The 27,841-nt window shown below is 50.8% G+C and overlaps 1 protein-coding gene and 1 long non-coding RNA gene across 5 annotated transcripts in view; one reads left to right on the top strand and one right to left on the bottom strand.

The window, feature by feature from the left end:
* Nucleotides 1-8,239, top strand: part of BRSK2 (BR serine/threonine kinase 2) — a 48,092-nt gene extending 39,853 nt beyond the window's left edge. The window contains exons 16-20 of one of the 4 annotated variants that reach the window (XM_008146836.3): nt 2,524-2,647; nt 4,103-4,283; nt 4,353-4,442; nt 6,402-6,449; nt 8,220-8,239. In XM_008146836.3, coding sequence (XP_008145058.1) covers nt 2,524-2,647; nt 4,103-4,283; nt 4,353-4,442; nt 6,402-6,449; nt 8,220-8,239 — 463 coding nt within the window. Of the gene's footprint in view, nt 1-2,523; nt 2,648-4,102; nt 4,284-4,352; nt 4,443-4,612; nt 4,699-6,401; nt 6,450-7,741; nt 7,966-8,219 lie in introns of those variants that run through there. The other 3 variants (XM_028153712.2, XM_008146834.3, XM_028153719.2) reach the window with 3 other exon arrangements.
* On the bottom strand, nt 184-27,798 carry LOC129151088 (uncharacterized). The gene is made up of 3 exons (XR_008557887.1): nt 27,731-27,798; nt 12,043-12,221; nt 184-1,149 (listed from the first exon to the last, which is right to left on the bottom strand). It is a non-coding gene; the product is annotated as an uncharacterized LOC129151088 (long non-coding RNA).
* Between the last annotated feature and the right edge of the window lie 43 nt (nt 27,799-27,841).

Here is a 27,841-nt window from a genome sequence, read left to right as displayed (position 1 = left end):
GCCAAGGTCCTGGAGAGACTTGCCCAAGTGCCCGCCCTCGCTGAGGCCTCGGCTCCCTAGTCCCCGGGTGGTGGTGTGAACAGGAAATGCGGTGTAGACACAGGGCAGGGCGTGGGGGCTGCGCTGGCAGTGAAGGCAGCAGGGCCAGCTGCATGAGGGAGAGAAGTTGTCATTGTTGTGCATGTGGGCACAGGTGCGAGCCCTGAGCTGCTGGGTTAGGGGGCTCTGCAGTCCCGCTGGTCACATCCCTTCAGTTGCCAGTCTCTGCTGCCCTGAAAAGCCTTCCCAAACGTACCTGCAGTGTAACTGCTGGATTTTCAGGGAATTTACAAAATCACACACCATCACGTGCTGTAGCCGATGGCCTGTGCCCCTCCATTCCACTGAGGCCAAAGGGGCCTGTCCCTGCACAAGAGCCTGGTCGGAATGAGCAGATGCAGATGTCCCTGGAAGTGGGGTGCAGTGAGCCACCCAGCGCCTCCTGCACAGGACATTCCACCTGCAGCTTCTAGGAGCCCTGCATCGGTCAGGGTCCCCGAGGAAACCAGGAGGGTGCGGGTGGGTATGCACATGAACGCTAGCGGGCCTGAGACGGGTCAGCAGGCGGGAAATCGAGCTTGGGTGATGTCGCAGGCTGGCCTGCAGGACCTCACTGGTACCAACTACCACGCTAATGAGATGTCTTTTAAGAAGCAACACCCAAAGTTGGACCAGACAGGCCAAGTTGACACCTCGAGCTACCGTCACAGGCCTGTCCCCACACACACCCCACTAGCCTTCCCAGCTCGGCCAGGCTTCTTTTAGATCCGGGACTGTTTTTGCCAGATGCCAAACCCCTGGTGTCAAAGTACAAAAAGCCAGTTTTCACTGTAACTCGTCTGCCTTCATCGAGGAGAAGGCATGAGCCCCAGCTGTGGGCTCCAGGCCCGGCGTAGTCCTGGGTGCAACATTGTGCAGCTCGGGCCAGCAGCCCGCACTCGCTCAACACGGCAGACGGCCAAGGAGCTGAGATGGCTGAATGAGGGTGTGGGGTCCTCAATGTTCTCTCTTCACGTCTTCTGTTGGGATTCCTGAGCCGGGCTGCCGAGGGAGGACAGGGACTCTGTTGGCAGGTGGGTTGGTCATTGTCACTGCAGCTGAAGAGTGGCTCTGGAAATGGGCAGGAAAAGGGAAGATGTCACACAACCAGGAAAACTGTTGGCCATGCCCAGCCCAGTGTAGAGTGCCTTGGAGTGCCCTACTAATGCCATGGGGAAGACACTGGGCCTGGCTGCTGCTTCTCATCACTGGACAGGTAGAGTGGTCATGTGTCTACACTGTAGCTGCAAGGGAGGCAGCAAGAAGTCGGCCAGGGTATGCCAGTCATCTATGGCTGCATGACAAACGAATCCAACACATTGCACTGTAAATGGTGCATGCTTGTCCTCTCGGTGGTCAGGACCCACCATGCCCAGCTGGGTGCTTGGCTTTAGGGATAACAGGCCGTGGCCCCTCATGGCTGCACAAAAGCAGGAGCTGCTGTGGGCAGGATTCAGGTCCCCATGGGCCTCTCACCAGTTGGTCCGCTTCAACAAAATGGTGAGAGGGGAGTCAGACTTTGTGGCCCAGTTTCGGAGATGACTTCCACTTTCCCACATTCTTCTGTCAGAAGCTGGTCACCGGCCCGCCCACACCCTAGGGAGGGCCGCACAGGTGTGAATCCAGGAGGCAGGGTGGTGGGGGTCTGTCCCACACTGTCACGGGGACAGCTCCATCTCAGGGGCAGCCCCAGACCAGGACATGGTGACCAGGTCAGCATTGATGACCAAGGAGGGAGGGTGGCCCTGAGCACAGTGGGGTAAGGGCTCATGTGAGAAGGTGCTGCCAGCCTGGGGCTCTGTGGGCTGCATCCCCGCCCTGCCCAGCAGCCCAGTCCCATGGAGTGGCCTGGGCTGGGGCAGCAGGGAGGGCCACCAGTCCCTGAGGGCAGAGACACTGAGGGTGGCCTGGGGAAGCTGAGGTTGCCCCTCCTCTGCGCCATGTCTCTGCCATTTATAGCCAAGCAAGGGTGCCTGGCCTGCCCCAATCCCACCCCAGCTCCCGCATGCTCCTGCTCCCCTCACAGCCCTCCCTGGGTGGGGGCCCTTTCCTCAAGGAGGCTGTGGGACTGCCACACAGCAAATCACCCCAGGGTCATGGTGCCATACCAGACGGACCCGGCTGGGTCAGGATGGGTTCTCCTTCTGGTTGGGTTCCAGTGTGTGCTGCTGGGCCCAGACAAGGAGGGAGGATGGGGTGTTAGGCCCAGGGCTGTGGGATTAGCGGTAGGGTTATGGAGTCAGGCATGGGTGGAGAGATCAGGGTGTGAGTGGAGACGGACGAGGCAGGTCAAGGTTAGGATGGTAATATCGGGATGATAAGGGGCTCAGGATCCAGGGTGGGAGGAATCAGAGCTCAGGAGGCAGTCGGGAGGTCAGGATGGTGGGGTCAGGGGCAAGGCAGACCTGTCCCGAGGTGTGAGCAGCCCCTCGCTCCACCCCGCAGGCTGGCCAAGAAGTCCTGGTTCGGGAACTTCATCAGCCTCGAGAAGGAGGAGCAGATCTTCCTGGTCATCAAGGACAAGCCCCTGAGCTCCATCAAAGCCGACATCGTTCATGCCTTCCTGTCGGTGAGCCTTGTCCCGCCCAGAGGGTCCATTCACTGACAGACAGACACTGTCTCCGCCTGCCCCAGGGCGGAGGGGAAGGAGACCCTGGAGGAGCAGGTGTGGGCCAGGCAGGGGCATGTGTGGCTGGCGGGTTGAGGGGTTGACAAGGCAAGCCATGCTGTGAACAGGTCCCAGGTGGGCTGTGACAGAGGGTGGCACTGGGGACAGGGATACACCCTGAGGGCTGATGCACAGGCAGCCTCAACAGAGGGACCTCTGCCGGATCCAGGGGATGTGCCAAGGCCTCGGGAACAGTCCCCAGGGGCCTGCCCCCCTTGCTGCTGGCCTCCTGCAGCCCCTGCCTCCCACTGAGGCCTATAGTGCTGAGGGGGCTACACTGGGTCTTTTATGGGTTCCCTTGTCTTTGCTGGATCACCAGGCTCAGGGAGTAGAAAGCCCTGAGGGTTTTCTTCCAGATTCACGCCAGGGGGCCCCACCCGCCTGTGTGGGGCCTGCCTTGTGCTGGGTCCCCCAGGATCACAGCTTAGGGGGGATCCCAGGATCACTGGGGGTCGGGGGGGTCTAGCCGCTGCAGCTCCAGCTCAAGCCCCACCACCAGGTGGGCAGATTGCCAGGGGTTTCTCTGAGCCCAGCCTCAGCGCCCCCTGTCACAGGCTGCCGCCCAGGTTCCCTTAGGGCCATGAGGACAGCGGGCGCTCCTCCCAGAGGTTCAGGGGCCAGGAGAGCCCAGAACCAGGCAGGGGTCAGCCTCACGCTGGACACAGGCACACTGGCCCCTTTGATTCCCCTGTACCCTGCTCTCTTCCTTTGGGCCCACGTCTGGGCCTCTTTCCCCCCTGACCCCACCCCATGACCCCTAAGCCCCTTCTGCTGTTCCTGGAACACCAAGAGTCCCTCCTCCCCATGGGGCATGGACTCAGCCACCGCCCTCTAATGCTTCCCAGTATGGCTGGCCCTTCTGACCTCGGGTGCTGGGCACTCCTGGGGTCAGGACCCTGTCTTCGGGGGGACCCTGAGGCAAGACCGCCTGCTGGGTTTGTTGTGACCAGTTTCCTTTGTTGCCCACAACCCAAATACGCAGAGAGGGTCGACCAGGTGCAGAGCCTCAGGCACTGTTGCCAGTGATGGCCCTGGCCTTGGCCTCAAGTGGCTGTTCTCAGTGCCAATAGAGGCTTCAGCCTTGGTCCCCTGTCCTCACTGCTGCTCTGAGGGTCCCCCCTCCCACGTGCATGTTTACTCATCGCTCCTTAGAAAGCCCTGCCCCGGGGTCTCGGTCAGTCCTGCTCTTGGCTCTCGTGGCCATACCCTGAAGGCCTGCTGGTGGTGGCCTGCCCGGGTTAGAGGCTGGCTGCACCCATTTCACAGATGAGGCTGGAGGGGCTGGCCTGTGGGTCCCTTTTTAGGAGCTCAGAGTGGGGGCTGGGTCCCTGCTCACATCGAACTGCCTCTCTGCAGATTCCCAGTCTCAGCCACAGCGTCATCTCCCAGACCAGCTTCCGGGCCGAGTACAAGGCGACAGGGGGCCCGGCAGTGTTCCAGAAGCCCGTCAAGTTCCAGGTGGACATCACCTACAGCGAGGGTGGAGCGGCACAGAAGGAGAACGGCATCTACTCCGTCACATTCACGCTTCTATCAGGTGAGCTGCTGGGTCCAGGGCACGGGCTCCGGCCACCTCGCCCAGGCTTAACCCGCTGTCTCCCCCCAGGCCCGAGCCGCCGCTTCAAGAGGGTCGTGGAGACCATTCAGACACAGCTACTGAGCACACACGACCAGCCCTCCACCCAGCACTTGTCAGGTGAGGCGGCGCTCAGCTCGGCCGCCCTGTGGGCCATCGAGTGGGCGTGGCCCCTCCACCGCCCCCCAGGGAGCAGGGCCTCCCCAGCACAGTGGGCCAGCCCGAGGCTGCACACCCAGGGAGGTAGGGCCCAGCACACCACACTGAAAGGCACCTCTTGTCCACTGTAGAACCCTCCCCGCCAGCGCCAGGACTAAGCTGGGGTGCTGGGCTTAAAGGCCAGAAGGTGGCCACCAGCTACGAGAGTAGCCTCTGACGCTGGCAGGTAAGGTGTCCCGCCCTACCGCTGGGGCAAGGAGGGGGCTGCAGTCACATCCTCTGGCAAGAGCCAGGCTGGCCCTGAGAAGGGCACCCTGTGCCCACTCACATGGCCAGTGGCCAGCTCCCGGCCCTTGACAAGCTGTGCAGGCCCAGAACCCAGGCTGAGTCTCGGGGCACAGGGCAGGCTGGCCCCGGGACCCCCCAGCGAGAGCAGGCCCGGGGAGAGCGGTGGCCAAGGTCCTGCCTGGAGCCCTGGCCCCTCGGCATTCCCCTGCAGCAGCGCCCTGTGAGGGCTGTGGCCCTGGAGCCTGGACATGTGGTGGGTTTGCTTGCTGTCTGCCCTCCCTGAGAAGACCTGCGACTGTCTGGCCTTGAGCAGGAGAGGGGGCCTCAGGCCCCAATCAAAGCAAGGGCTCCCCAGCTGGGCCTAGAGAAGCCATCCAGGGGAAGGGGCTCCCAGGCCCGAGGGTCATGCCTGGTGGGGGGTGGGCTGCACCGGTATGGGTGTGTGAGCCCTGCGTGAGTCGCTGTCTATTGGTGAGGGTGTGCAGTATGTGTCTGGATGGTGTGAGGTGCGGGGTTGTGAGGCCTGTTCTGACATTTGGGACCTGAGGAGCAGAGTGTCCAGCCCTCGTCTGCCTCTCTGACCCCCCTGCGGCCAGCTAGGGCCTCAGTGGGCCCTTCCCCCAACCTGCTGTGCTTCTGTGTGGAGTTCTAAAGGACAGGCCGGCCCAGCGTCCACCCCACCCTGCCATCCTCATTCCATCGTCTGTTTTTCACTGCCCTCCTCTTCTCCCTAACATGTCCCTCAGCACCCTGGCCCTAGCCCAGGTGTGGGCCCGCTCTCCTGGCTGTTGGGGTGGGGAGCAGGCAGGCCAGGTGCCTCCGACTCCTGAGCCATTAAGGTCTCCGTCTGGAGCAGTGCAGTGCTGACAGGGAAACTGAGGCTGGGGAAGAACAGAGCTTGTCCGGGAAGGGGAGCCAAGACCAGGGTCTGGCATGCTCATGCCCAGCAGGCATCTGTGCCTGCAGCCATCCCAGAGCAGGGGCCTTGCTCGCCTGGACCAATGAGCTCTGGGCCCCCACCCATCTCCCTCGCCCTCCTTCAGCAAGTTCTCTTCCTGGGGAGCCCAACCTGGTACCTCAGCCCATTCCCTGACCCCATCCCCTGGCCTCCCTCCCACACTGGATGTTCTTGTCCAGCAAGCTCAGTCCCAGGGCCATCATGGGACCTTCAACCACCACGCCAAGTCCTCTGGTGGCCACTCCAACAGGGCCCCCAGCCTGGGTACAGAGGGGAGGCCCCGAGGGCACATCCCACCTGCAGCGAGGGCTTTGCCAGCACCAACACTCCCAGGCCCGGCAGCAGGTGGGAGGGTCAGGTAGGGTACTGCAGACCTGCAGGATGAGGACACGTGGGTGGCCAGTGCAGACCATGGCCCAAGTTGTGGGCTTCTCAGCTCCACAGCGTGTCCTGGACCCAGGGCAGGACAGTGGGAGAGGCTCTGGTTGTGGCAGGACCCTATACTGCCCAGGTGGCCCTCACCTAATACCTGCACTCTGAGCCCGCCCACTCCATACCTACCCCTTTTGGGCTCCACTCCTCAGACCCCACTCCCTGCCCTGAGCCTCTGCTTGTCCCTGAGGGGCCGGTGGGAAGCCGTGTTCACATCCCCCTCTCTCCGTTCTGTGCTCCAGACACCACTAACTGTGTGGAGATGATGACGGGGAGGCTTTCCAAGTGTGGTAAGAACCCCCATCGCCTGGGCCTCCCGCCTATCACCCCACCTGCAACCCGCTCCCGGCTGGGTGCTGCGCCTGCCACCCCTGGGGCTGTCCTGGGGTCTGTGTGTAGCTTGGGGCCCAGACACACACGGGACTCAGGGTAGGCCCCCGCACGCCCAGCCTCCTGCCTCTGCCAGGAGCTCCCTGTCACTGACCCAAGAGCAGCCACAGGCCTGGCCCTAGGATCAGGGTGGGCCAGGGAGGGACCCCAGTGTTCAGAGCATGCCCCAAGACCAGTGAGTGTCACATGTGCAGGCTCTGACCAGGGATCACGGTGGACTGCAGTCTGGAGCAGGCCCACCCCAGGCCCTCTGTCCACTGGAAGGCTGTAGGGACCGCTCCTGCTGGGACCTGTGAGCTACCCAGGCCACATGACACTCCCCTCCCACTGTACCTGGCAGGGAGAGGAGGGACCTGGTAGGGCTCAGGTTCAAGAACTAGAGCAAAGGTGCCCCATCAGTGCACCTGGACAGGGAGCACAGGCCCCCAGGTCAGGGTGGTCATCCCATCCCTACCCCTTTCTCTTGACCTCAGGACATTCCCACTCTGGCTGCCTGCCCCCCCACCCTCCCCTACACAAGCTCTCCATGCCTGTCCATCCATCCTTCCATCTGTCTGTCCGCTGTGTCCACATTGTGTGGCCTGGGCTGGCCAGGGGAGGAGTATGGCAGGCACGCTGGCTCCAGCCTCCCCACCCAGAGCAGACCCTGTGGCCTCCTGCCAAGAGCCAGACGCCCATCCCAGGGTCCTGCTCCCTGGGGATGTGGCAGCCCTGTCTGTGTGGCTCTGAGTTCAGAGTGGGCTGAACAGCCGGCAAAGGCCCAGGGCTGACCAGGGGAGACTCTGAGACTGGTGTCTGAGCTCCGTGTCTGGCTGAGGCCAAGGGAGGCGCTGCACTGCAAGGCCAGGCCTGGTGAGGGAGGAGGGGTCTCTCCACCTGCCTTGGGTTCCCGCCCCCCAGTTAAGAGGCCTAGAGGTCCCAGCTCATGTCCCCAAAGCCTCAACCCCTCCCGTGAGCCCCTGGCACAGAGGGTATCCCGCCGGCCGGCCGCCTGCCCACCCTGCTTGCTGTCACCTGTCCCCACCCCCTACGCCCATCTCAGACCTCATCTCGTTGGGTTTTTCTTTCTCTCGCCAAGGCCCTTTCGTTCATTTGTTTGTTTGTTCTCTTTCTCTCTCCTTCCCTCCCTTCTTCTTTCTCGCCCCTTTTTTTTCTTTTTTCTTTTCTTTTGTCTTCTGTTCTGTGTACCCAGGCAGCCCATTGAGTAACTTCTTTGACGTAATTAAACAACTTTTTTCAGACGAGAAGAACGGGCAGGCGGCCCAGGCCCCCAGCACGCCCGCCAAGCGGAGTGCCCACAGTTCACTCGGTGACTCGGCGGCCGCTGGCCCTGGCCCTGGAGGGGATGCCGAGTACCCAACGGGCAAGGACACGGCCAAGACGGGGCCACCCGCCGCCCGCCACGAGCAGCCTTAGACACATAGCCCCTCCCCCCCCCCAGCACGGCCCTGACAGTGGCCACCAAGGCTACCGAGCCACCTGCCCGCCCAGAGTGGACCCGGGGCCACACCCACCTACCCATCTAGACTGCTGTGAAGCGGGGGAGGAAAGGATAGGGGCACCGGGGGCCAGGGCCTGTGGCCGGTCCACCCGTGCCTGCTCTCTCTTTCTCTCGCTGTTTCTCTCTCTGCCTGTCTCTGACAACGTCACTGTTTCCGCTCTGATACCAGGAATTATCCCGAAAAGTTAACATGTCAACATGTCACCTCCACGAGGCCGTCCTCTGGGCTCCGCGCCGGACACCGGCCCGCTGAAGGCAGCTGCCGTGGACCTGCCTCTCCTCTCCTGCTGTTGCGGCGTGCCCGGCGGCGAGGCCCTGCCCACCGCCACTGCCTCCGTCCACCTGCCCGCGTGGCACTCTGCCCGGTTTCTGCTCCGCATGGCCGTGGGGAGGAGGACCTGGCTCCGAGGGGAAGCTGCCTCCAGCCTGCCGACAGACTTGCAGTGACTAGAGCCCTCGGCAGGTCCTGTCGCCCAGGCTGCCTCCAGAACGGGGGCCGTGGTGGGCAAAGCATCCGAGAGGCGGGCAGAGGGCACTTGCAGCCTCTCCCCAGCCTCTTCCTTCTGCAGCACCCCCTCCCCGGTCCATCGACACCTCGGCACCCACGCTGCTGCTCGCTGGCACCCAGTCCTCCCGGCTCGTCGCTGCAGGTGCTCTTGGGCCTGCGTTCCTGTCCTGGCTCGGGTGGAACTGGACCCAGAGGCAGCAGGCTGGCCGAGATCAGTATTATTTATTTGCTGTTTTAACTTATTGAGTTTCTTTACTTCTCTGTTCAGGGAAGGGGCAGCAGCAGCATCTTCCTGCCGTCTGTCTGTCTGTCTGTCTGTCTGTCTTGGGCAGGGTGGGTCTGGGCCCAGGTGCCCTGAGGACGCAGCCGATGGGGCACTGGGGGGCAGGCCGGTGGGTGCAGTGCCGGCAAGCTACTGTAAACTTTAAAGAATTCCTGCAAGATATTTTTATAAACTTTTTTTCTTGGTTGTTTTTGGAAAAGGGCGTGGGGGAGGGGAGCCGCTGGGCAGGGCTAGGTTTTGTGTTCGGTTCTTGCTCTTGGTTCTTTCTATATACACACATATATATATTTAAAGAACGGCGCAGGCCACTCTGTCTGCTCTGTCCGTCCTGGGTAGAAGCAACTCCAGTCCCATGGGCACCACCGCCCAGGGACCCTCCACCAGGTCCAGGATGGGGACCCTCTTGGTTCTGTGTCCGAGAGCAGGGTAGGAGGAAGGCCCTGGGCTGGCCCCCACCCACTCACAGGATGGCAGGGGCACCGCAGAGTTTTTTACTAAAATGACAAAAAGTGAAAAAAAAAAAAAACCCACAAAAAAATCCACACACCACATAACCAAGAACAGAGTCAGCGGCGTCCTCTGCAGTGTCTGCTGTGCGGGTGCAGCCGCTCACTTTGCCCATCCCCAGCTAATGCTTGTGTTTCTTCCTGTGGGTATGGCCAGCTCGGTGGCACAGACCCCGACCGTGGTGTCAAGGGCACCGGGCAGCCGGAAGCCGGGAGGGCAGGTCTGATTGCATGCCTTCGCTGTGATGGGTCCACTTTGCTTCTGGTGTCTCCCCGCAGCCCACCCGCCTGCCCGCCCTCGGTCGAGGATAGATTTTAACGCTTCTGTACCCTGGCCCCCCCACAGGCTGGGGCTTCCACATAAGAACTATTAAACGCCCGATAACAGCAAAGCCACAGGTACAAGCGGGGGCTTCTCAAGAGGCAGAGGACACCGAAAGCAATATCTCTTCGTCAGCCTTCCTCTTTTGTACTTGGGACACATGCAGACGTCACGGAAACAAACAAGCCCACCCATGTACCCCTGTCAAATAACTGTGAGCAACTTTAGTTCCGGAACAATAAATTCCTTCAGTAAAGACACTGACACCAGTCTCAGTCCAGGTGGGCGGGGTGGGGACACGGGCGGCCTGGGATCACCCCCCTGTGTCCCCCACATGTGCTGCTCAGGGTTCTGCCTCAGCTGAAGAGGACAGACCCTGTGCGTGGGGTGGGGGCTGCCCCAGTCTGAGCTGGGTAACCTGCTGGGCTGGGTGGGAGGAGAGGCCCAGGGGCACAGGGAAGCCTCACCCAAAGCGGACAAAGAGCACCACCCCTGCTTGACCACGGCCACTGCTGCCACCCCAGACCTCAGGGTGTCACCCAGCGCTTGGGCTTCTTCCTGGAGGATCTTTTCAATCCTTTTTTGGGAAGAAGCCGATGGGGTTCTGTAGCCCAACCCTGGAAGCGAAGGGGTGCAATCCCAGCCACACCCTCAGCGCCCGCCAGCCAGGGGTGCAGGCACTTGGATCACATTTCAGCCAGCCACCCCTCTGCTGCTGCACCAGGAAGGGCAGGCCCAGCCCCGTCACAAGGGCAGCGCTTGGGGACCCACTGCACAGCCAAGAGGATGGGGAAAGCATCCTGGATACGGCGTCCAAGCAGAGAGCAGTCACCCTTGGAGGTCCCCGACAAGCACACTGCCCCATACGTGGATGTCGGGCACAGCACAGCCATGGGCTGGCTGGGGAATGTCTCAGCACCAGCCATGTCCCCTGGGCCGGGTGTAGCACAGATCTACGGTGGCTCTCTGGTGGGGGCATCCTGTGCCTTGTACCATGTCAGCACTGCCCTGCTCACCCACTCCTGGGTGGCAATCAAACCTGTTCCCAGACATTGCCACAGGTGCCCTGGGGGCAGAATCAGCCCTTGAGTCCTGCCCTCATCTCCTGCACTCCCTGCTGCAGGGGACAGCCCAAGGGGACTTGCTTCTCTGGCTCACTGGGGAGCCTACTGACAACTGGGCTTGCCTCTGAGAGGGTCGGTGCCCAGGGGTGCTTTGGAGACACAGAGGGCACCAGGCTCCATTGCAAAGGCTGGACTGCATAGCGTCTTGTTACCTTCAGCTTAGAAAACAGGCTTAAGGAATTTGGTGATTACACTCTCACAGGGCACAGGGTTACCCGACTCTTGGGGTGCTGGCTGCTGGCCATGGAGCAGCTTCCTGATGGTAGTGGATCCCAAGGGGCAAAGCAGAGCCCAGGAGCCTTCATGCAGGGTGGGAAGCATTTGCCCAGGGCTGTCAGCATGCATGAGTCCAGCAGAACACATGATGGAACCTTCTGGAACAAAGCACTGAAGTCACGCAGAAACAATTCTGACGCCCTTCAGACTGAGTCACCAGGCTGGTGTTGCTTTGAGTGCAGCCGCCAGCAACCCCTGTGCAGCCCTCCGGACAGTGGTGCTGTGGGGGCGGGGCAGGCCCTCGTGGGAGGGGTCAGGCTGTGAAGGCTAGGCACCCAAGAGTGCACTTGGATTTTCTAAGAGCCCCAGGGGCCAACACCAAGAGCAAAAAGGAGGAGTTGAAAGGTCTGGAACAGGGGTGGGGTGAGGGGGCGCCTCTGGTCTCTAGCTTAGCCAAGACAAAGCCCAAATGACAGGGAGCTCTTGCCCTTGTAGGGAGGTGTGGCAATAGGGCCTTCTGGTGGATATTATGAGCACAGCACCCTAGTACTGAATTCTGGGTGTCTGAAAAGAAAACCCAATTGAAGAAATTAAAAATGGTTGGCAGATTAAGTACAAGCTACACAGACACGCTCCCAGGACCAAACTAGAATTACAACTAAAATACCAAAAAAAAAATCATAAGTAATCAACTGAAGAATAGCTGAAGAGAACTCTGATAACCAAGGACAGAAAGTGGAGACCACATAGATACTGGTAGGAAGGGCAGAGACACGAAAGGGCTACCTGGGCACCACAGACAGCAGCTGAAGTTCCAGAGAGATATCTCAGCTGTGGGAGGTTGCCACTGAGAACTCCGGGGTCTAATCCCCAATTGGGCCCCCCAGCAGAGAGCACCAGAACTGAGAAAGGTGCCCACAAAACATCTGGCTGTGAAAAGCAGCAAGGGTGCTGTCTTCCAGGGAGAGACACCTAGAAATGCAGGCATTCTCTTAAAGGGCCAACACACAAAATTTCATGTGCAGGCACTCACCTTGGGCTCCAGCAGAGGGAGGGCAGAGTGGACTGGAGCTGTGTGAGCAGAAGCCAGGGTTGGGGGCTCTAGGGTTAGAGCTCAGAAGGCAGACAGCCTGGTTTTCTGTGTTGAGTCATTCCTCACACTGCAGAGGTCATCTTTCTCAGGCATAATTTTGTTGTCCAGGTGGTTTTTGCCTGGGGAGGGGGGAAGATAGTTGACCCACCCTACCGGAAAACCCCTTGCCCCACCATGTGGCATTTCTGAGACCCATTAAGAGACTGAGAATAACAACTAGCCTCCAGGCAGAAGCAACTGCCCCACCCTGTTGGAAAACCTCTCACCACACCTGTGAACAATTGCCTGAGTGCTACTCCAGACTGAATCCAATCAGTCTGTAAGCAGAGGTGAGTCTCTGGAGGATTTGAGTCTTTGCCTGATCTAATTAGTCAGAAACAGCATCTGACTGTCCTGCACTAGAGATTTGGAGGCATAGCAGACCTACCTAATACATAGTCACAAACCCAAACAGGCAACCAAAATGGGGAGACAAAAAAAAGAAGAAAGAACAAGGGAATTCTCCAGAAAATAGATAAATGAAATGAAGATAAGGAACTTATCTGATACTAGTAGCTCTGCGCACCAATCCGTGAACCAGTAGCTCTCTGCGGGGCCTGGCCACTTCGCGTCCACTGCCCAGAGGTCTCTGTGGCCCAGAGGCCCATCTGCACCCTGGCCAGGCCGGAGGCCCATCCACGGCAGGGCGCGAAATGCTTTCCTTGTCACCGTGGCGATGAAGCAAGCATTCTGCCAGGCCGCTCTCAGCGGCTGCGCCCCCCGGGACTGGGGACTCCAACGGGGTTGAGAGGACTGGGCACCGCCATTTTGTGGCTATGGGCACCACCATCTTTGTGATGGAGTGACGGTTAATTTGCATATTGCCCTTTTATTAGATAGGATAGAGTTCAGAATAATGATGGTAAAGATACTCAACAGCATAAGAAAAAAGATATAATAACTATGAAAAAAGAACAGGCTGAAATAAAGAATGACATAGCACAAATAAAGAACACAGTGGAAGGAATACACAGCAGATTAGGGCAGTGATGGGCAACCTTTTGAGCTTGGTGTGTCAAACTTCACCAAAAAACTGAGCATAACTCGGGTAGTGTGTCACTTTGAGGAAAAAACATTATTTCGCAAATGTTTCATCCTCGGCATGCGGCCACTTCAGCGGCCGCGTGTCATCAGAAATGGCTACGCGTGTCAGTGCTGACACGTGTGTCATAGGTTCGCCATCACTGGATTAGGGAAAGTTGAGTATTGGATTAGTGAATTAGAAGACAGGATAGAAAAACATCAGAGAACCAAAAAGAAAAAAACAATGAAAAAACAGGATAGTTTAAGGCAGCTGTGAGACAACATGAAATGTAACAATCTTTGCATAATAGGTGTGCCAGAGCGGAAGAAAGTGAGCAAGGGATAGAGAATGTGTTTGAAGAAATAATGGCAGAAAACTTCCCTAACCCGGTGAAGGAAAAAGTCACACAAGTTCAGGAGGCACAGAGAGTCCGAAGCAAGAAGAACGCAAACAGACCAAAGCCCAGACACATCATAATTAAAATGCCAAAAATTAAAGACAAAGAGAGAATCTTTTTTTTAATATATTTTATTGATTTTTTACAGAGAGGAAGGGAGAGGGATAGAGAGTTATAAACATCGATGAGAGAGAAACATCGATCAGCTGCCTCTTGCACACCCCCTACTGGGGATGTGCCCGCAACCAAGGTACATGCCCTTGACCGGAATCGAACCTGGGACCCTTGAGTCCGCAGGCCGACGTTCTATCCACTGAGCCAATCCGGTTTCGGCCAAAGAGAGAATCTTAATGGCAGCAAGAGAAAAGCAATTTGTTACCTACAAAGGAGCTACCATAGGCTATCAGCTGATTTCTCATCCAAAACTCTACAGGCCAGAAGGGATTGGAATGAAGTACTCAAGGTAATGAAAAGCAAGGATCTGAAACCAAGATTACTATATCCAGCAAGGCTATCATTCAAAATAGATGGTGAAATAAAAAACTTTGCAGACAAAAAAAAAAAAAAAATGGCTAAAGGAGTTTATTGCCAGCATTGTAAAAAATGCTAAAAGGACTGCTGTAATGAGAAGAAGAAATAGATCAAGAAACCTAGGCATACATAATTAAAATAGTGCCCTAACCAGTTTGGCTCAGTGGATAGAGTGTCGGCCTGAGGACTGAAGGGTCTTGGGTTCAATTCTGGTCAAGGGCATATGCCCAGTAGGAGGCATGCAGGAGGCAGCCGATCAATGATTCTCTCTCATCATTGACATTTCTATCTCTCTCTCCCTCTCCCTTCCTCTCTGAAATCAATAAAAAAAATATTTTTAAAAAAAGAAAATTCGTTCTAAAACAAATAAAATGACAAATAAATATCTATCAATAATAACTTTAAATGTAAATGGATTAAATGCTCCAATCAAAAGACATGGGGTAGCTTAATGAATACAAAAACATGACCCAACAGTATGCTATCTACAAGAGTCTCACCTCAGAACAAAAGACTCACACAGGATGAGTGAAGGGATGGAAAAAAATTGTTCCATGCAAATGGAGACGAAAAAAACAACAACCCTGGTGTAGCAATACTCATATCTGACAAAACAGACTTTAAAATGAGGGCCATCACAAGAAACAATAAAGGACACCACATAATGCTAAAGGAAACCATCCAACAAGAGGATATAATCCTGGTAAACATATATGCACCTAATATAGGCACACCTAAATATATAAAAAAATCTTCTTGAGGACTTTTAGGGGAGAGATCAACAACAATAGTTCTAGTAGCGGACTTGAACACCTCACTGACTTCACTGGATAGAGCTTCCAGAGGATTCGTTACAATGGCGCCCTCTTGTGGACATTCTGAGAACAGCACTTCTTTTATGCCTGACTATCAAGTGGGAGGTCTTCATTCATGATGGTCCGTTAATAGAAGCAAAGCTTTCTCCATTTAACCCATGATGTTATCAATCATGTACAGGGATAAATGAGCCTGTAAGATTTTGCCAGTGTCACAAATGACACCGTGACCTGAGGCCAGCATCTTTATTTGCTTCTTCAGAGATTCACTTCAGCAGATATTAACCAATTTTATAATCCATGAAAGGCAAAATTAAAGGACGCCATCCATAAAACAGAATAATTCCAATCAGCAACAAAGTGATGTGTGTATTACCTTATAAACTATATGGCTATATAGTGTGGTGATGTAATGAAGTAAAGATAGTAATAAGCAAAGGCCTAGGACAAACGCTAATATGCATTTAATCACACAGCATGAAGCCATTTGTAACTACAGTTGAATGCGTATGTACATAAAATACATGAGTCAGGTCCTTATTGTTATACTATAACAGCATCAATTTCACACTATCACTTCACATAACGATTGGTGAGCTTTGACATTAGCTAAAACATCCAAAGAGTATAAACAAAATCAACAATAGCTTTACAAATACAAAAAAAAAAATGTATTTTTTAGTGACTAAAATATTTTCCTCAAAAATTCTGTTAAAGAGCTATAACTTCCAAGTTTCCTTTTTATTAATAGCCTATAAGTTGGTATCATCATGTTACTTTATTCTCAGGAATACTCTTAAATCTTGAACTAAATGCTAAATCAGTCTTATAAACATATCTCCTTCATAAGTAATTATAAATATAAAATTTAGATGTAAAATATGAGTGACACTTGTCACAAAAAGTGAATCCTTGTGTGAAAATTGTATTAATGTATATGTAAGCTAGTGTATACATGTATATGTTTTAAAATTGTGTAAATGTATTTTTAAAGTATTATATGTATACAAGCTAGTGTATATATTTCCTTAAAAGACTGAGAAAAAAATTACCAAAACATAATCATATTCTATCTTGTATTAGCAATGGTGTGTTAACCATTATACTGTAAGTTCCTTAATTAGTGTCCAAATCTCACTCATTTTTATATCCTCACACTGCCCAATACAATAATTTACAAAAGTCGGGCACTTAATATTTGCTGCACTGAATTTAACAGATCACTTGTATACTCTGGAAAGGTGGGGAGTAGGATACTGGGAAACTGAGTCAAATAAAGTCACATGTCTAATCAGAGTGTTTCCTGTAACTGTGATAAACTTTGATAGATATCCCAATACTATAAAAGACCTAGAGAATAATAATTATCTAATGAGGGAAAATGGAAAAGCATCCACATATTAATTTTTTAAAATATATTTTTATTGATTTTAGAGGGAAAGGGAGAGGGAGAGAGACAGAAACATCAATGATGAGAAAGAATCACTGATTGACTGCCTCCTGCATGCCCCACACTGGGAATGGAACCTGCAACCCAGGCATGTGCCCCAAACAGGAATTGAACCACAACATCCTGGTTCACAGGTCGACACTCAACCACTGAGCCACGCTGGCCAGGCCACATATGAATTTTTTAAATTAGACTTATTATATAGAGACAGTAAAAAAGAGAGTGACATAATTTAATAAATCTCTCTGTTCTAGAAACTGAGGTGACACAAATTTGAGTTAATGTTGTTTACCTTCAAGATTTGGAAAGATGAATAAAGCATTTATTCAAATAAGTGTAACCCCAGACATGATAACACTAAGCATGATATAAAAGACATTATAGCTAGCCCTGGATGGTGTGGCTCAGTTGGTTGACCATCATGCCATACACTGAGAGGTCACTGGTTCTATTCCGGGTAAGGGCACAAGCCCAACTTTCAGGCTCAATCCCCAGAAAGGGGCATGTAGGAAGCAGCTAATCAATGTTTCCTCAATGTTTTCCTCTTTCTATCTCTCTCCCTTCCTCTCTCTTTCTCTAAAATCATTTTTTAAAAACACACCATAGATTTAAAAGGGGGCGCTAAGTGTTCAGAGAGTTCAAAGTACACAGTGCCAAAGCCTCATTTATGTTATCTATAAAATAAGAATGGTAAACTAAGTTTAAATTTTTATTTGTTAATTTGTAAATAAACTCATTAACTGAAATAGTTATAAGTGCAATAGCAAATTGGAGTAAACGGTATCAAGGCTACTTGTAGCAGTATAATTCTGATCTAATTGAGCTATGAAGAAGAATTCTTAGGCTATGGAGTATTCAAAAAATAGTTCAAGGGGAAATCGAATTTGGCAGAAGGATAACATGGTAGTTCTTATTGACACAAATTGACCTGGAAAGTAAGAGATCCCTGATGAGAAGTTCTCACAAAATGAGATATGAAATGAAATATAGGTAGTAGTTTAAGGTTAAAAATCAAGGAAAGGTAGGAGATAAGAGAGAAATGGAAACATTAAGAAGCTAGTAAAGATCAAGTGATTAAATCTGAAAAGAGGGGTAACTGAAGAAGTGGGGTCTTGGAATTAGGTAGAGCAGAAACACATTGTTGAATGATTAACCTTAGGAAAAAAAGGAAAGAACACACTCTTTTCTTTCTTAGAAAGTAGAGTGAAGAATAAGGTAATAGGGCCAATGTACAAAGATTGTTGAGGTTATAGAAGGGAATAGAATATTATAAAATCAAGTGTAAACCTGATATTAAATTTCAAAATACCAGAACGAAGGAGAGTCTGAAAATATTGTAAATAAATAAACCAAAAATATTTTCATTCATTCAACAAACATTTGTTGAGCCCTTCTATATTCAAAACGTAATGATTTTTTTTGTTAAAAGAGACCTTGTCCTCAAGGAACTATGGTAGAAAGAGATACAAATATGTAAAGATAATTATAATACATCTAGAGGCCTGGTGCATGAATTCATGCACCAGTGGGGTCCCTTGGCCTGTCCTGCGGGATTGGGCTGAAACTGGCTCTCTGACATCCCCAGAGGGGTCCCGGATTGTGAGAGGGCACAGGCCAGGCTGAGGGACCCCACCAGTGCACAATCGGAGCCAGGGAGGGACGCGGAAGGGTGGCCAGCCAGGGAGGAACTGTGGGAGGGCTCAGTCCCAATCGGCCGGACCCCTGCAGCAAGCTAACCTACCGGTTGGAGCATCTGCCCCCTGGTGGTCAGTGCACGTCATAGCGACTGGTTGATTGGTTGACTGTCTGCCCCCTGGTGGTAAGTGCACATCATAGCAAGTGGTTGAGCGGCCTTAGCATATCATTAGCATATTATGCTTTGATTGGTTAAACGGATGACCGGACACTTAGCATATTAGGCTTTTATTATATAGTATGTGCAATGGTAGAGATCCCAGAGAGTATTATGGTAGGAAAAAGAAGGGGCTTCTAATCCAGCAAGGTTAGCAACTACCTGGAGAAAGTGACTTCTGGGCTAAAACTCTTAAAAGTTAAGAAGTTAGCAAACCGAAAAATTAGGTAAGCATATTTTAGAGTAGAAAAATAGCATAAGCAAAGGCACAGATGGAAGAAACAACATTTTAAATGAGGAATTAAAAACTGTGAGACTAAAGTCTAACAAAAGGTTGGGAGAAGATGCGATGGAGCTCACAAAGCAGGCAGGTCTTGAGGATCTGTAATGCCACATTAAAGAGCTTGAACTAGTTAATACTTATACTAGTACATTCTGCTCTCTTATATAGAATGCCTTCCTCTATCTTTGTTTAAACATATTTAAAAATCAGATAAAATTCCATCTTCTTTGTGAAGTTCTTATGAATCCAGCTCACACCAATTTCTCCTTTTCTGGACTGTACTTGTTGCCTGTACCATATGATCAGCACTTTAATGTGTATATTGCCCCATTTTCTTATTGTCTACGAAATTCTTACTGTCTACAAATTCAGGCAGGGGGGTCCCCCCAGCCTGGCCTGTGCCCTCTCACAGTGCGAGAGCCCCACGATTGATCGCCCCAAAGAGGTAGGCCCCACCCACCCATCTGGGGCTCCTCAATGGATTGCCCCAAAGAGGTAGGCCAGAGCAGGGGGTCCTGCCTCCGCACAGAGCTGTGGGACCCCCAGGCCTCGCTGCAGAGCCTCGGGCCCTGCCTCCGCACACACAGCATCAAGCCCCCACCCACCGGCGCATGCACGCAGCCCCGCCCACCTGCGCACACCCGCTGTGCACACAGCCTCCTGGTGATCGCTCATTGTGGCATGAGGGTGTCACAGCGTGAGGGCATGACAACCACACAGGCTTTTATTAATAGGACTAGAGGCCTGGTGCAAGAAATTCGTGCATGGGGGGGGGTGTCCCTCAGCCCAGCCTGCACCCTCTCCAATCTGGGATCCCTCTCACAATCCAGGACTGCTGGCTCCCAACTGCTCGCCTGCCTGCCTTCCTGATTGCCCCTAACCACTTCTGCCTGCCAGCCTGATCACCCCCTAACCACTCCCCTGACAGCCTGATTGATGCCTAACTGCTCCCCTGCCAGCCTGATTGCCCCAACTGCCCTCCCCTGCAGGCCTGGTCCCCCCCAACTGCTCTCCCCTGCAGGCCTGGGTGCCCCACAACTGCCCTTCCCTGCAGGCTCGGTCACCCCCAACTGCCCTCCCTTGCAGGCCTGGTCCCTCCCAACTGCCCTCCCCTGCTGGCCATTTTGTGGCGGCCATCTTGTGTCCACATGGAGGCAGGATCTTTGACCACATAGGGGCAGCCATCTTGTGTGTTGGAGTGATGGTCAATTTGCATATTACTCTTTTATTAGATAGGATAGAGGCCTGGTGCACAGGTGGGGGACTGGCTGGTTTGCCCTGAAGGGTGTCCCGGATCAGGGCAAGGGTTCTCTTGGGGTGTGGGGTGGCCTGGGCGAGGGGCCTGTGGTGGTTTGCAGGCCAGCCACACTCCCCGGCAACCCAAGCGGAGGCCCTGGGATCTGGGATTTATTTATCTTCTATAATTGAAACTTTGTAGCCTTGAATAGAGCCCAGGGCTGGCCAGAATGGGCAGAAAGCTTGGCTTCCTCCATCGCCAGGGAAACCCAAGCCTCCTGCTCACTCAGTGGCCGGCGGCCATCTTGGTTGGGTTAATTTGCATACTCGATCCTGATTGGCTGGTGAGCGTGGCTTGAGGGTGTAGGGGAGTGATGGTTAATTTGCATGTTACTCTTTTATTAGTGTAGATTACACATACTTTTGTGCTTTTTACATCAATTTATAATGCTGCCATTAATAGTTATTTTTTCATTTACTGTTTCATGTTTGTAGAAGGTTTATTAAGCTGCAGTGGAAAATATGCTTTGGGAACATGATATATATTGTACTAAATTATTATAAATTATGCAAAATTACTAAAACATTGAGTTTCTTGAAAGAAAATATTTTATACTATTATGAGTAAAATATTCTCTATTCACAATAAAATCTTTGCCAAATTTCTCGTTTTAAAAAAGGGAATAGGGATTTCGTATACAAATTTCTAAATTTAGAAATATTTAATTCTAAAAATGAATGGTCTGAGACATGTGAAGGAAATGAGAGAAGTGGAAATTCTCTTCATAAGGATCATTATGGACCATGAAATAAACTATTAATGGTATTTTAAATTTAACTAATCTAAAGCAATACAAGAGCGATCTTTGGATCAAGTACATAAACACTAATTTTGGCCACCTTATAAATAAAATGTAGGAAAATCCTTTAAATATTTCTTAAAACAGTAATAACCTTTAAGCTAAACTCCAAACTTTTCAGGCTGATTCTAAAACAGCTGGAAATTTGTTGCTCATTGAACTTAAATTAAAACTAATAGTTTTAGTTGTGGTTTTTTTAAATATATTTCTTTATTGATTTCAGAGAGGAAGGGAGAAGGATAGATAGAAACATCAATGATGAGAGAGAATCTTTGATCAGCTACCTCCTGCATGCCCCCTACTGGGGATTGAGCCCGAAACCTAGGCATGTGCTCTTGGCCGGAATTGAACCTGGGACTCTTCAGTCTGCAGGCCGACACTCTATCCACTGAGCAAAACTGGCTAGGGCAATAGTTTTATTTATTTATTTTTTTATATTTTATTGAATTTTTACAGAGAGGCAGGGAGAGGGATAGAGAGTTAGAAACATCGATTAGCTGCCTCCTGCACACCCCCCACTGGGGGTGTGCCTGCAACCAAGGTACATACCCTTGACCGGAATCGAACCTGGGACCCTTCAGTCTGCAGGCCGACACTCTATCCACTGAGCCAAACCGGTTTTGGCAGCTAGGGCAATAGTTTTAGTTTTATATAAAGCTAGAGGCCCGGTGCACGAAATTCATGCATGGAGGGGGGTTGTCCCTCAGCCCAGCCTGTACCCTCTCCAATATGGGACCCCTTGAGGGCAGTCGGACATCCATCTCACAATCCAGGACTGCTGGCTCCCAACTGCTTGCCTGCCTGCCTTCCTGATTGCCCCTAACCACTTCTGCCTGCCAGCCTGATCACCCCCTAACCACTCTGCTGCCAGCCTGTTTGCCCCCAACTTCCCTCCTCTGCCGGCCTGGTCAACCCTAACTGCCCTCTCCTGCAGGGTTGATCACCTCCAACTGCCCTCCCTTGCAGGCCGGGTGCCTCCCAACTGCCCTCTCCTGCTGGCCATCTTGTGGTGGCCATCTTGTGTCCACATGGGGGCAGGATCTTTGACCACATGGGGGCAGCTATATTGTGTGTTGCAGTGATGATAAATCTGCATATTACTCTTTTATTAGATAGGATAGAGGCCTGGTACAGGGGTGGGGGCCAGCTGGTTTGCCCTGAAGGGTGTCCCGGATCAGGTGGGGGTTCCCTTGGGGCGTGGGGCGGCCTGAGCGAGGGGCCTGTGGTGGTTTGCAGGCCGGCCACACCCCCTGGCAACCCAAGCAGAGGCCCTGGTATCTGGAATTTATTTTCCTTCTACAATTGAAACTTTGTAGCCTGGAGCGGAGCCAAGCCTGGGGCTCCCTCCGAGGCCCACAGCCATTTGTGTTGGGGTTATAATTGAAACTTTGTTGCCTTAAGCAGGTGGGCCCGGCCAGGGTGTGCGGAAAGCTTTGCTTCCCCTGTTGCCGGCGGCAACCCTGGCCTGCTCTCTCAAGCTCCATTCTGCCGCCATTTGTTTGAATTTGTTTACCTTCTATAATTGAAACTTTGTAGCTTGAGTGGAGGCTTAGGCCTGGCAAGGGCAGGCGGAAAGCTTGGCTTCCTCTGTTACCTAGGAAACCTTGCTCTCTGTGGCTGTAGCCATCTTGGTTTGGGTTAATTTGCATACTTGCTCTGATTGGATGGGGGTGTGGCTTGTGGGCGTGGCTTGTGGGTGTGTCAGAGGTATGGTCAATTTGCATATTTGTCTATTATTAGATAGGATTAATCAGTGCCAGAGAAAGTTCATAAAGGATTTTCTTTTTTCTTTTTTAACATTTTTTTAAAATATATTTTTATTAATTTCAGAGAGAAAGGGAGAGACAGAAACATCAATGATGAGAGGGAATCATTGATTGGCTGCCTTCTGCATGCCCCCAACTGGGGATCGAGCCCGCAACCTGAGCATTTGCACCTGACCGGAATCGAACCTGGCACCCTTGAGTCCACAGGCTGACGCTCTATACACTGAGCCAAACTGGCTAGGGCAAGGATTTTCTTTGTTTTATTTTATTTTTTTTAATATATTTTATTGATTTTTTTTTTTTTTTTACAGAGAGGAAGAGAGAGGGATAGAGAGCTAGAAACATCGATGAGAGAGAAACATTGACCAGCTGCCTCCTGCACACCCTCTCCTGGGGATGTGCCCGCAACCAAGGTACATGCCCTTGACCGGAATCGAACCTGGGACCTTTCAGTCCGCAGGCTGATGCTCTATCCACTGAGCCAAACTGGTTTCGGCAGGATTTTCTTTATTAACAGAGAGTTTTCATTGGTCATACAAAAACTAAGAATGCTGAATGGCTTCCTGACATTCTCTATCATGTCGATATTAGCAAATAGAATAAATGAATTATGAAAATTACATGAATAATGTACAATAAAAATTTTCACCTAAAATATTCATATTATAACAAAAGAATTTTAATTACCTATATAATCATTTCCCAAAGTATATTCTAAAGGGCACAAGGTGCCCTCGCTGGTTTGGCTCAGTGGATAGAGCGTCAGCCTGCGGACTGAAGGGTCCTGGGTTCGATTCCAGTCAAGGGCACATGCCTGGGTTGCAGGCTCAATCCCCAGTGGGGGGCATGCAGGAGGCAGCCGATCAATGACTCTCTCTCATCATTGATGTTTCTCTCTCTCTCCCTCTCCCTTCCTCTCTGTAATCAATAAAAATATATTTAAAAAATAAATAAACAAATAAAGGGCACAAGGTCCACAAGGTACATCTCTAAAAACAGGTTCCCTGATCAAATAAATCTGGAAAATGCTGCATACTAACACCCCATCTTAGAGATTAACAGTACCATCAGCATAGTTAGAAGCTGTTTAACTTTAACCCAAATTTCCCAAGTTGATCTTGACCACGGAACACTTTTTTAAAAATTCATAATGCAAACTAATACTCTCAGGAACATGTGTTCTAAAGAATGTAATCTGAAAATTCTAATCTGTAATTGATAAGATGTTCTCACTTTGCTACTGGCCTGATTTATGAAAAATAATTTCCCAATAAGAAACACTATCTCGCCAAAACCATTTTGGCTCAGTGGATAGAGTTTCGGCCTGCAGACTGAAGGGTCCCAGGTTCGATTCCAGTCAAGGGCATGTACTTTGGTTGCGGGCACATCCCCAGTGGGGGGTGTGCAGGAGGCAGCTGATCAATGTTTCTCTCTCATTGATGTTTCTGACTCTCTGTCCCTCTCCCTTCCTCTCTGTAAAAAATCAATAAAATATATTAAAAAAAAAAAAAAAAGAAATACTATCTCGCCCTAGCCGGGTCCCGGGTTCGATTCCGGCCAAGGGCACATGTCCGGGTTTCGGGCTCAATTCCCAGTGAGGGGTATGCAGGAGGCAGCCAATCAATGATTCTCTCTCATTGTTGATGTTTCTATCTCTCTATCCCTCTTCCTTCCTCTCTGAAATGAATAAATAAAATAAAATGAAATAACTTAAAAAAAAAAGAAACACTATCTCCATTCAACTATTACCAGGCTGATAAAAGAATATTAACTTCATCAAATATATTTACCATTACATCAATCACTTCCTTCACCCATAGTCTTATACATTTACCTCAGTGTATTCCATTAATATGTGCTTCAAATAAAAAATAGGACCCAAGCCCGGCTGGTGTGGCTCAGTGGTTGAACGTCAACCTATGAACCAGAAGGTCTAGTTCAATTCCCGGTCAGGGCACATGCTCGGGTTATAGGCTCAAGTGCAGGAGGCAGGAGGCAGCTGATCAATGATTCTCTCGATTGATGTTTCTATCTCTCTCTCCCTCTCCCTTCCTCTCTGTAATCAATAAAAATATGTATTTGAAAAGAAATAGGACCCAAGGCCTAGTGCAGTAAAACTAGAGATTAGTGATCCATTTATGGGCCAAGAAATCAATGTAAAAGGTCTTTTATTTTTAAAGACTTTTTTAAAATGAAAGGCTAGGCTAGCCCTGACTGGGTAGCTCAGTTAGTTACAGTTAGTCATCCTGGTTGGATCTCTGGTCATGGTACACACAAGAAGCAACCAATGCCCGACTGGTGTGGTTCAGTGGTTGAGTGTCAACATATGAACCAGAAGGTCACGGTTCAATTCCTGGTTGGGGCACATGCCTGGGTTGCAGGCTCGATCCCCAATTGGGGGTATGCAAGAGGCAGCCAATCAATGATTCTCTCTCCTCTTTGATGTTTCTATCTCTCTCTCCTTCTTCCTTCCTCTCTAAAATCAATAAAAATATATATTTTTTAAAAGAAGCAACCAATGAATGCATGAATGAGTGGAACAACAAATGGATGTTTCTTTCTCTCTAAAATTAATAGAAAAAAATAAATAGAAGGCTAGGCTAGAAAAACATAAAATAGAAAACTTAAGAGTAGTATGAAGGTAAGTACTGCCTCATGTATTTTATTTAAGTTGTATATACATATATTTACATTAGTCTGCATGTAAAATGCATTTCTTAACATGGGTTGTAATCATAAAAACTTAAGAATGCACCCTAGCCGGTGGCTCAGTTGGTTGGAGCATTGGCCCTGAACACCAAAAGGCTGCTGATTTGATTCCTGGTCAAGATACGGGTTCAATCCCTGGTCAGGGTGGGTATGGGTGGCAACCAATCAATGTTTCTCTCTTACATCGATCTTTTTTTCTTTCTCTCGCTCTCTACTTCCCCTCTTCCCTCCCTCCCCGGTCCTTTCTAAAATCAATAAACATATCTTTGGGTAAGGATTAAAAAAACCTTAATGCTATGAGTTCAAAAAAAGTTGGGTTAAACAGGCTCCTTCACTGCAGGACTTCTTAGAGGCTTTAATGAATCATCAAGAGCACTTGTAACCAAAAGAACCTTTTTTTATTGAAGCATCTCACAGGACTAGTATTTCTTGGAACACAAGAAATACTGCCTTTTGTAAACCATGCACCCCCTACTGTTTTGAGGCACATTATGTAAAACCAATATAAATTTTCACTTCTTTCAGAATATCCCCAGATTTCTCATATTAACTGCTGGTTCTTCACTAATTGGTCAAATTTACAATGACTTTAATTTGATTAGCACGAAGTAGCACCTGTGTTTTAGTTCTGGCTCTATCACTTATTGGCTTATTATTGGCTTTGCATTATTATTTATTCTCTTTCCCACAGCTTCCTCAACCTATCTAATAAAGAGGGAATATGCTAATTGACCATCACATCCTTACGAAGATGGCAACACCCACAGCCAATAAGGAGGGATATGCTAATTGACTGTCACGCCCTCAAAGATGGCGGCGCCCAGTTCCTTCAGCCCCGCCGGGGCAGCCAGCAGGTCTGGCCACTCCGCATGCCTGCCTCCGGAGTCCCCCAATCCCTTCAGCCCCCCCAGCTGCCCAGGGCCAGCCCAAGGCGCAGGCAAGCCTCGAATGGCGGCTGCCCAGCCACCCAGGGCGGCCCGAGGCTCAGGTAACCAGGGCCAGCTGAGGCTTGCACTGCCGGCAGTGGCAGCAGCAGAGGTGTGATGGGGGCATCGCCTTCCCCCGATCGCTGGGTCACCTCCGCCCCTGAGGGCTCCTGGACTGAGAGAGGGGGACAGGCCAGGCTGAGGGACCGCCCCCCTCCAGTGCATGAATTTTCATGCACTGGGCCTCTAGTATGGTATAAAAAGAATAATAGGAATATTTAAGTCACAGGTTTGGGGATTTATTTAGAATTGAATGTGAAAATACACATAAAGGAGTTGGTCCAGCACCTGGCATGTAATAAGCATTCGACATGCGATAGATATTGATTGCTATCAGAATAACACGGCTACAGCATCAGTAATTATGAAATCCAGCGAAAGCTAAAGAAACTAAAAACACTATGCTGCCACCCAGTGGGCACTATGATATAAAAATTGACAGTAGGGTCCTTCCTGATATTTTGGTATGGAAGCAGTATAAAAACGAAGACATTTCCTCACGTTACATCAGCACAATTTATAAATCACCAAAATAGTGAAGGTAGCGTTTAAAATTCAGTAATACTACTCTAATCCAACCCTGAAACCAGGAAGGATTATCATAAACACTAAAATTGATTTTAAAAATGGGTAGAGAAGAAAACTGAAAGGCTGCAGAAAAAATCCCACTCACATAGGTTAGACTACTGTTTCAGTAAGGGTTTTTCCATAAAAATAAAAAAAGTACAACACAAACACAGCCAGAGGCATTTATCACAACTAAGGCAAAATAGCAAATAATCAAAAGTTAAAGGCCTTCATAGTGGAATCTTCACATTTTCTTTCTAAATGGAGTATACCTATTACAGGCACACCTCATTTAACTGACTTTTGATTTATTGTATGTCACAGATGTTGCCGTTTTTTATAAATTGAAGGCAAGACCCTCCACCTGCAGAAAGATCACCACTCGCTTTACCGCAGAAGTCAGTCGGGCACCTTTGAAACCCCCACATCTCCGAGGTACCTCTGCCGGGGTGGGCAATGTCCATTTGGCCTGGCCCCGCCAAGGCATTAGGGGTGACTTAATTAAATGTTTGACCAAATGTAGCAAGCTAATTTTTAAGTCGATAATTTCGTACGGCCGGCAAATGAGGTTATAATTGTTCAGGTGGCCCTGGGCAGAAAAAAGGGTCCCCACCCCTGAAAGGCTCCCAGAAAGGCCTTGAGAGTCCCCCGACTGTTCCCAAAAGTAAAGCAAAGACAGGAATAACTGAAACCTATAACTTGGCGTTATCAGAATTGGCGGGAAATTCCACTCCAGTTTGCTGGTGCAAGGCACTTCGGAAGGAATAAAATTACCATCAGAATAAAGGACACTGGAGACATTTTCCTCGGGGACTCACACACTTCCGCAGCTGCTCCTTGCTCCGGAGGAATCTCGGCCTTACACCTGAAACACCCCGCGAATTAACATCCCACAAAAAACGTCCAGACGCACACTCGCAGCTCAAAACGGTGCAAATATGGAGCACCAGACTCGTTTGAAATTTTTCGCAAGAATGACCCACATTATTGCCTTGTCTTCATAACGAAAACGCGAAGTTTCAAAATAAAACAAAACCTTAAAAAAAAAAAGTACAGACAGCCTCTGCGCTTCTCCCCAACTGTGTTTCTCTGTAAAGAACAGACCAGACTCACCTCACTCATCAGCAGCCTCCACAGCCCCGAGGAGAGAAGCCCAACCACAGAGAGGCCTGAGGGCGGCGGCTTCTCCCGCGTCAGTCAGGCGGGTGGAAGGTTCTAGACCCG

Source organism: Eptesicus fuscus, chromosome 13 (genome assembly GCF_027574615.1).
Source record: "Eptesicus fuscus isolate TK198812 chromosome 13, DD_ASM_mEF_20220401, whole genome shotgun sequence".
Taxonomy (NCBI): Eukaryota; Metazoa; Chordata; class Mammalia; order Chiroptera; family Vespertilionidae; genus Eptesicus; species Eptesicus fuscus.
The sequence above is the reverse complement of the archived record's forward strand: the minus strand, read 5'-3'. Positions and strand labels throughout refer to the sequence as shown.